We start from the raw sequence: 9,559 nt of genomic DNA, 5'->3' as shown, positions 1-9,559 counted from the left end.
GGTCCTGGGGAGGTTGCTGCCGATTTCTGGCCGAGGCGGCTGCTGCGTGGAGGTCGTGGTGAACTGCTTCTGGGGAGAGGCTTCGGGGCTTGTTCTGGGGAGGCTGCTGGGTGTTTCTGCCCGAGAAGAGCAACACACTAAGGGGACAGTCATGCGGTTCCCTCAGTGAGATTTAAGCACCAGCCTGCTGACCAGTTTTAGAAAGAAGCTCATAAATCTATCAGCAATAAGGCCAGAAACAACCACTGCGATAATCTGTCCTGATCTCTTGCCTGCATTAAACGTGGTTTGCACTAGAGTGGGCCTTTTAGAGGGAAAAAACCACACCGTTCTTCAGTTAAAAGTTCCAGAGATGGGAGGATATTCATCTATACCATTTGGTGAGACTTGTAGGGGAAAATATCCTTCACAAAATCTGCACCACAATCGAGATCTGAAATTGCCTCATTTCAGATTCAGTTATTATTTTTGTTATAATGCTTTGACTTATTTGGGAAAGCCCTCTTCAGTGAATTTCTAGTATCTACAAAAGTGCATAGAGACGATAGCGTCACTTCTTCGCTGCCTGTTTGATAAGCTAGAAAGACTGCTCCCCTGGAAGCTTCCCCTCTAATTGTCAGCCCTGTTGTCACTCTGATGGTTCTCCTCTGATCCTTTTTCCATCAAACTGTGGACACCGGCGCTAGCTTGCTGAACTGTGGTCTCTCCAGGACCATTAAAAGGACAGAAAACATCCAATAGCTGATTCTGTTGACCCATCAGCTGGCCTCCAAAAGACTTCAGGAAATTTACCCTAGAGAAATGAGGCTTTCACATGGGTCCATATTTAACATCCAAAAAAACCATCATAAAAAAGTAGATAAAGAAGGATGCAAAGCAGAGTAAATGGAAGGAATGCATTTCTAATACAAATACAAAATCCACTGGTGCACAGTATTCCCAGTTCTAGTGCAGAAGTCATTAGCAGGTGGCCAGCTCTTCAGAAATACAGCTTTCCTAACTCAGCTGATTTTTAGAGATTAGATTTCAGACAGTCTCAGGGCATCTGTGCGTAGGAACCTCTGCAGAAACCGGAGTTCACTGTGGCAGGCACATCGCCTCAGAACAGAGCTCTTCTTCTGCTATAGGCTGAACGGCTATAGCTACTTTTTGTTTGTTTGCTTGTTTACAGTAAAGCTTATTTTCTTGATTTAGCATCTGGTAAATGCTAGCTTGCCTCTCACTGCTGATTTTTCCTGTGTTTGATGCTTTTTGGGCATTCTCTTCAGCAGAGTGAATGCAAAAGTGGAATCTGCAGCATCGGTAACCCTCATACTGTAGTTCTCTTAGACTTGTGTCTGTATCATTCAGATGTGTATCTATATCACTGTAGATTATTTCTAGTGCAATTCTGTATCATCCCACATATTAAGGCCTAAAAAGGACGTGAGGCTATACCAGATCTACATTTCTGGGTTTACACAGTGCTCATTTTATCTACAAAACAGCATGAAGAACTTAGATTTGTATGATTAATATGACGTCTCATTTTTTTTTCTGTCACTCAATGCCAGACTAAACCCCTGACTTGTTGTTTGAAACACTCTGTATGTGCGTATGTGTATGCACTGCTTTTATCAAGCAATGCATTGTCTACCCAAATCCATTTTGTGCCATTTGCAAACATTTTCTGAATGATTTTAGTGTTTTCGTTTAGAGCATTGACAGAGGTGGAAGTATTATAACGGACTCAGGATTTAACAAAATTAATTGTGCAGCGTGAGGACACCAGTAAAATACGATAATTTCCACTATACCAGGCTTATTTTTGAATCCATCAAAAATGTGTGTTTGATGATCAAACGCAATACTGAGTTTGATCCATGCCAGGATGAATTTGTACAGATAGTTTTCAGGAAATGATTAGTGAATGGGACGTTTCAGGCAGGTGCTGTACGAACCACTGTGAACTGGGCTGAGAACTGCTCTGAACTCCCACCAACGATTTAGAGGTTGACGGGGAACCCTTGCAGGTAGGGTCCTTACACAGTCCCTAGACATGGGTGGTTTGGTAACAACAGAGACACCAAGTGATCTGAATTACTTGATACATTAAGTCCATTTGAGCAAAATGTGCTTTTTTAAAGGCAGTGCAAAAGTATTCAGGTAGAAACAAGGCAGGCAACACCCAGAAAGGGACGTGAAGAAATAGTGGATTTTTTTTTTTGAAAAAAGTAACACACAGCAATTTGGAAAAACTCTGGAGTCATAAAAGATCTATAAGGCACTGCAGCTTCTCAGTGTGGCGTTCCTGCAAAAGCAGATCTTGGGGACACCGCATGAGGCAGCGGGTAATTCTAGCTGAACGCCTCAAGGGAGAAATTCCCCAGGAGCAGTCAGTGTTTCAACATGGGGGGCAGATAAAACGGTGAGGCTTCAGAAATGAGCCATAAAACGGATCTGAGAGCTGGACAAAAGGTCTTGGTTTGAGAATTCAATGAAAGGTTAGTTGAAGGCATTTAACCAGTAAGAAGACTGAGAAGTGCCTTGATTAGAAAGCATGGAGATGTTATTCAAAATGTGACTACAATTTCTGGAAGCATCCTGTTTTTAAGCTAACGGATGTGGGAACTACAGAAACACAGTGTGCCAGACGGTTTGTGAAGCCCAGGTCAAGGGTTAGTTAAATACATTGCCTGGTTAAATACTTTTCAAGCTGTACCCTACTAGTTTTACTCAAGTTTAAAATACGTTCTCATAGGCTGTGGTCATACCTCTGACCACAGTGCGTATAAACCCTACAAGAGTCAGAAGAAATATGAAAAGCCCTAAAAATCCTCTTTTCTCTAGCTGAGAAACTTCCACAGCAGGTCAGGTAAATTTGGATTAGAATATCGTTTAAATACCTAACAGCGAGAATGTTTACACTGGCTTTTATAGTTGACCAAAGTTTGGTTTTGGATCAGGCCTGCATGACTTCTTGTAAGAGGGGCCCCAAATGTTGTTGTTTATTTGTTTTGAGTTAAAGCTCTATAGAAGGTCAGATAAGAAAATGGACTCTACATGCCATATGCTCAAGGCCATTTGAAATGGAGCATATTTGATATGAGGAGAGGCTGGGACAGCTGGAACTTTTCAACTTGGAAGAGAGAAGGCTCAGAGGGGATCTTGCTGATGTGTGATGGGGGTGAAGAAAAGGGAGCCAGACCTTTCTCAGCAGTGCTCACTGACAGGACAAGAGGCATTGTGCACAAATTTAAACACAAGGAATTCCATCTAAACACAAGAAAACACCCTTTTTTGTTTGTTTGTTGGTGTTTCTTTTTTACTGCCATGGTGGTCAAACAGTGTGATAGGTTGCCCAGAGAGGTTGTGGAGTCTTCATCTATGGAGATATTAATCACTTTACTGGACACCTTCCTAGATAACCTGCTTCAGCTGCCACTGCTTGAGCAGGGGAATTGGGTCAGATGATCTCAAGAGGTCCCTTCCAGCCTAAACACCTCTGGGATTCTGTTATCATTGCACCGTCTCTGTTATACAGAGATTACACTGTCTTTGGCTCTTGACATGTATGGAGTGCTTTTCTGGACCAAATATATTAAACTTCTTGGTTGAAGAACCAGAATAACATTACCTAGGTTAAGACACTTTATCTCCATGGGCTAGCTCCTCCTCAGCTTCTCGGAAAGTGGGGAAGCACCCCCCATTGATGGAAAGGATGTGAATTTCTTGCTGCTCTTTTGGGGAATTAGAGAGGCTCTTTTGGGGAATTAGAGTTTCTCACGCCTGGAACCAGGGCTTCTAGCAGGGATGAAGCATAGGGAGGAAAGAACAGTTTTGAAGTGCTGCCTTCACTACCGCACAGACGAATGGTGAGTGCATCCTGGCCAGGGCCCTGGCAGCCTCCTCCCCTGTGCGTGTTGCTCTGCAAAGGGCAAATGGCACTCTGGAAGGTAACGGAGGTAGCTGCAGAGCACCCAGGCATGCTGTACCAAGTGGTGACCCAAATTTGGCCTTCACTTTACTTCCTAGCTAATGGTCGTGGAATCTCAGAGAAAGACCTTACAACTTTGGCTATTTCCTAAGTATTGACTGTGTCCTGTAATCAGTTTCCTCCAGGGCAGGAGGGGCTAAAGCCTGCAAACGATCCTGGAGTGACTGTAGCTGGGGCTTCCTGCACATGGATCCCTGAGCAGACCTATGGGGTTGCCACTGTCCCTCAAGACACTCTACCCATATCCTCTGGCTGATCAATTTGTCCAAGCTGGCTATTTCTCTTTGATGATCTACTCTGCACCCACACAATCTGCGATCCCATGCCAGTGGGGCCATGCGTAGAAGTAAGGATCTTTGCCACCTGTACTGCCATTCACTTGAAATGTGGAGTGGAAGGACACAAGAGGTTTTTCTTTTTTTTTTTTTTTTTTTATACTGCAAAAGCTTATGTACCAAAATGATTTGAATCCCAAAGCTGGAGTGAGAACAAAGAATATACAGAGAAGCATATCCTCCCACTCACAAAAGCAGGTTTTCACACAGTAAATAGGAAAGAATTAATGAGTCATATAAAAACCAGAATTGATGAATCATATAATAAATAATTCAATACAAATAAAAACAGATTAATGAATAGACATGTGAACATTATATAATTATTGAATTATACATTAAGTGGATGCAATGAGCAGATTCTAACCTTTGGGTTAGATAGCAGTAACAGGTGGCCAGCATACAAGGGAAGAAATTTTATCTAACTCAAGTTTGAGAAATTAAGTTATCTGAGAAGTTCGTGAACCATTTGCTGACAAGAACTTGTATATGACCATGAATTTGATATAGGAGAAGCGGTGTCTTACAGAAGAGATCTTTTGATTTTTTTTTCCCCAGAAATGTAAATCTAGTGTGTTCTGCAGAAGACAAGCAGACATCTCTCCTGTTGTTCCACTCCTTATTTAGTGTGTCTTTAACCTATATAATATCAACGGGGAGGTCTGTGTATTTCAAAGGTCTAATACATTATTTTCCTCTATATTTATTCCTAGGTAGGACCCTTTAAAAGGCTTGTTCAGCTATCCTTTTTAACACCTAAATGTGGTAACACCAGTCTGGAAATGTCAGTGGCAGAGTAGGTCCATTTGTGGGTTCTGCGCTACCCTTGCTGTGTGGAATTTTGCAAGCTGTGCTGGGTGGGCAGCAAACAGGAGGACATCAAAGCAAAATCTCTAAAATATTTTCCAGACTGGCTTTCCCTGTGAGTTTGTCCCTAGCCTTCCATTTATCCCCTCCCATGCACACACTTGTTCGGTGTTGAACTCCCTAGGGACTGTACTAACTTTGGCTGCTGTTGGCTCTCACACCAAGCCAAAGCCTTTGCAGAAAAGTAGGGTCAATTACTTGATACTTCTAAATTGGATAAGATTCAGCAATGCAGTCTAGGAGAGAAGGGAAAAGAAGGGGAACTCTCCCCAATCTCCTGTACAAATCCAGCCTTTTTGCAGCAGTTTTCCTAAGTTTAAATAAATCTGCTGCTAAATTACTGGATTTTTAAGAAAGACCAGATTTAGCAGCAGTGGGGGCTGGAAGTTGAAGGAACTGTAATAAGCTCTCTCACAGATAGAGAAACCTAAGGGAAACCTAAGGGTAAAACCTAAGTGAAAAAGGCTTAATTCTTTCTGATCCCACTCATACATCCAGGATGCCATCTTCCTTTTTTAGCAACGTAAGGTCCTATTCTCTCCATCAAAAAGGTGCCATGTGAGTCAGAACATTTTCTGGGAAGAGATCCTGAGTTTGTAGGTGCAGAGGTGAGCCACTGGTTTTACACCACAGCTCTGTCTCACTGCACAATGTTAAAGACATATCCAAAAATGCTGCCACCCTCGGGCTCTTACTTGGCTTGCGCCCTGGGCTGCATTAGGCAAAGTGTTACCAGCAGGTTGAGAGACGTGATCCTTCCTTTCTACTCAGTGCTGGTGAAGCCACATCTGGAGTAGTGGGTCCAGTTCTGGGCTCCCCAGCAGAAGGCAAACGCGAAAATACTAGAATGAATATGGAAAAGTCCGTGAAGACAATTAAGATACTGGAGCATCTCTCATAGAAGGAGAACTGGGACTTATTTAGCCTCAAGAGGAGAAGGCTTGAGGGGGTTGTCTTATTGAATATACAAACACCTGATGGGAAGGTGTGAAAAAGACACAGCCAGAGTCTTCTTGGTGATATTGGGTGACAAGAGCCGGGGGCGTGGATCGAAACACAGAATTTCAATTTAAGCATGAGAAAGAACCTTTTTACTGTAAAGGTGATCCAGCAGTGGAGCAAGTTTCCCAGAGCGGTTGTGAAGTCTCCATCATTGGAGCTGTTTAAAACCGAACTGGACACAGTCCTTTGCAACCTGCTCTGTCTAACCTTGCTCTGCTCTGAGCTGGAGGTTGCACTAGACGATCTTCAGAGGTGCCTTCTGATCTTGCCCATCCTGCAACTCTGCGGTTCTGTGACCTTACTCCAAAGCCAGGAGGGGTTCCCAGGCCCAGGGTGCCTGTGTTCAGAGCAGGGGGTGTAGTCAGGCAGCGAGTGCTGCCACAAGTGCCTTAAAATGCTGCCTGAGAGGACTGAAAAAAGCATTTCTCTGAAATGGGTCTGAAGCAGCTGGCTGTAGCTCAAAATGCCATTGATGTCCAAGCTAAGGATTCCTGCCTAAGGTTCTTGGCCGTGCAGATGAGTGACTTTGGGTCAGAAATGTCAGCAGGCATGTGAGGTACTGAGCTCCCTTTGGCTTGCTCAGAGCACACTCCCTCTGACTAGCAATCCCTTTTTTGTCGTGGTCTAGCTGTGCCTCTGCCCAGGGGGCAAGTCTATCTCTGGTGCTACCTAAAGGACTTCCTTCAGTAAGAGTCAGGGCAAGTCTCTGTGTCGAGAGACATGGTCTTGCTAAGGAGAGCAGGGGGACTGGGTCATGCCTGATAATAAGAGACTCTGTTGAGGTTTTGCTTGTTGCCTAACACCTTGGAGAGTAGAATAAGAAGCCTGGAAGGCCAAGCTTTAGTACAAAGAAAGGTGGTCCAGGTCTTTGAAATTATATGCTCCAGGGACTGCAATTATAGAGAGAACAAGTATCTGTCTAAGGGCCAGAAAGGATTAGACGGCTGAGGGAGGTTCTCTTCAATACAGGGACCTTTTATATGATGGGGGGCTTTGCCCAGAGTTGTACTGTATAAAAGCACAAGCTCAACTCTCGCACAGCTGCAAGAGCACTCAGGCTCCAAGTGCCAGAAACATGCCCTACGATGGCATGGTTTGCATGGTGCATCCAATCTGGTTTTGTCTGTGCATGCTGTGGTTTTTCTGACTCGGGCTGTGTTGTTTCTGCAGCACACAGCAATGGCCGAGAGCTCAGCAGCAGGGACAGCAGCACCAACCGTGCTAGATGAGCTCCTGGAGATCACGGCTCAGAGCCTGGTGCGCACTGAGGTGGCTGAGCACTATGAGGTTATTCGGGAGCTGGGCAGGGGCAAGTATGGCCACGTGATGCTAGTGACCCACAGGCAGAGAGGTAAGGAACTGACTGCACCCTATGAGCTACTGCACCTTGCCTCCTCTCCACTTACCGGAGCACTGGGTGAGCTGGTGGGTCCTTAGGGCCAGGCACAGTGGGGGGTGCATTAGGGAGGCTGGCAGGAGAGGGACCTCCCCAGCTGGGGACCATCCCATTGCACCCAGCCAGGGAGCGGGTGATGACGGGACATCCCAGAACATCAGGAAAGGTTATGGTGATGATGCAGGTCCAAAGTCAAGCTGGGAAGTCAATTCACATGTCAGGATCAATAGGGTTCATGGCTAGGCACCAACATGGGTGTGATATAGCTGGAAACCAGCACTGCCACCACACCACACAGCTCAGGCAGGGAGTAAAGCCCCAAGCCTGAGCTTAAATGGTGCCCTCAGGCCCATGGAAAGAGGGTGTTAGTGGAAGTCCTAAGTGGGGTTGTCCAAGGCTTTTAGATCTATGAGTACCCACAGGACCCTGACCCTACTCTTCCCCATCAGTCCCAGCTCAGACTGATGGGCCCAATAGCCTGAATTTCCCTTCCTCTACCCAATGCTTCTGTGCGTGCACTGACTGGGTCAGAGCTCACACCAGAGGCAGTGCCTGCTCCCAGATCTGGTGTCCGCAGGATATATCCACAAAAAGCATCGGGCCAGAGACCTCCCTATGGCTGAGAGTGTCTAGACCCACAGCTGCTCAGTGCCCTCTCTGTCTAGCCTTGGTGTGGGTGACTTTCAGGGGAACCTATCTCACTCTTCCCCATCCCCAGGGACTCCTATGGCTCTCAAGCTGCTACCCAAAGCCAGTACCAAGCTGCACACCTTCCTGTATGAGTATTGTGTGGCGCTCTCCCTCGCCACCCACCCAGCCATCATCAGCATGTTTGGAATTGCCATCGAGTCCAGTCAGTACTACGGCTTCCTCTACGAACCAGCTTTGCACAAAGACCTCATCTCTATCATCAAACCCCGGGTGAGTGCTGCTACAAGGGTGTGGGGACTGGGACTGTAGTGTTTGGCCCTGTGCAGGTTAACTGGGTTGGAGGGAGGGGGATAAAGGCTGTGGGTCTCTCATCTGGGGTCTACAGCAGTGAAGCACCTTCAGGCTTGCAGGACCAGAAATGCAAAGGTATTCCCCAGTGCAGAGCATGCAGGTGAAAGCCCAGCTGGCCAGGCTGCCAAGATGCCCTGCGTGTGCTGTACCGCCTGTCTCTCTCCCTGTACAGGACGGGATCCCTGAGCCAGCCGCGAAGCAGTGTGCCAAGCAGCTTGTGAGCGCGCTGGAGTTCATCCACAGCCGAGGGCTCGTGTACCGTGACGTCAAGCCTGAGAACGTGCTGCTTTTTGATCCCGAGTGTCGGCGCATCAAGCTGACTGACTTTGGGCTTACGCGGCCCAAGGGTACCAAGCTCAAGCTGGTGGCTGGGGTAATCCCCTACACCGCCCCCGAGCTGAGCAACACCGCTGATGCCCAGGGGGTGCCCATTGACACCAGCTTGGACGCCTGGGCCTTGGGTGTGCTGCTTTTCTGCCTACTGACTGGCTACTTCCCCTGGGAGCAAAGCCTGCCGGATGACCCTTTCTTTGAGGACTTCCTGCTGTGGCAGGGGGACCGCGCGCCCCCCCCCCCCCCCGCCAGTGGAAGCGCCTGACGGCTGAGGCCGCCCTGATGCTGCGGAGCTTGCTTGCCCTAGACCCTGCCAAGCGCAGCCCTGTCAGCGGGGTGCTGCCCTACATCAATTGCCCTTGGCGGCTGGAGGACAGGTGCAGCAAGGAGGCTGCAGGGAAGCCCTAGGGCCCACTCCCCGTGGGGTCAGGGAAGGCGGGTCTCACCTTGCAAGGGGTGTGGGGCATCATGGTGGCCCAGAGAGCAACTTCTCCACAGCACTGTCCCTGCCACCACAGAGCCAGGGTCCTTCGCCAGCAGATGGTCCTCACCCCGTAGCTCAGTGCTGCCCAATGCCACCTCCTTGTGCTTCCTCGAGGTTTGAAAACATCTCCTTTCTCTTGGAGATGACTGTCTGCCTGTGAAGAA

General features: G+C 47.3%; 1 protein-coding gene across 1 annotated transcript in view; it reads left to right on the top strand.

The window, feature by feature from the left end:
• The window catches only part of LOC104513411 (serine/threonine-protein kinase SBK2-like), a 9,644-nt gene extending 325 nt beyond the window's left edge, over positions 1-9,319 (top strand). Inside the window, 4 exon segments of the mRNA XM_010156751.1 lie at positions 7,351-7,531; positions 8,295-8,497; positions 8,751-9,150; positions 9,153-9,319. Of these exon segments, the coding sequence (XP_010155053.1) occupies positions 7,360-7,531; positions 8,295-8,497; positions 8,751-9,150; positions 9,153-9,319 (942 nt within the window). The 5' untranslated portion in view covers positions 7,351-7,359.
• The last annotated feature ends 240 nt before the right edge of the window (positions 9,320-9,559 follow it).

This window comes from Eurypyga helias, unplaced genomic scaffold, assembly GCF_000690775.1.
Source record: "Eurypyga helias isolate BGI_N326 unplaced genomic scaffold, ASM69077v1 scaffold8000, whole genome shotgun sequence".
NCBI classification, from domain to species: Eukaryota; Metazoa; Chordata; class Aves; order Eurypygiformes; family Eurypygidae; genus Eurypyga; species Eurypyga helias.
This window is presented reverse-complemented; position numbering and strand designations above follow the sequence as displayed.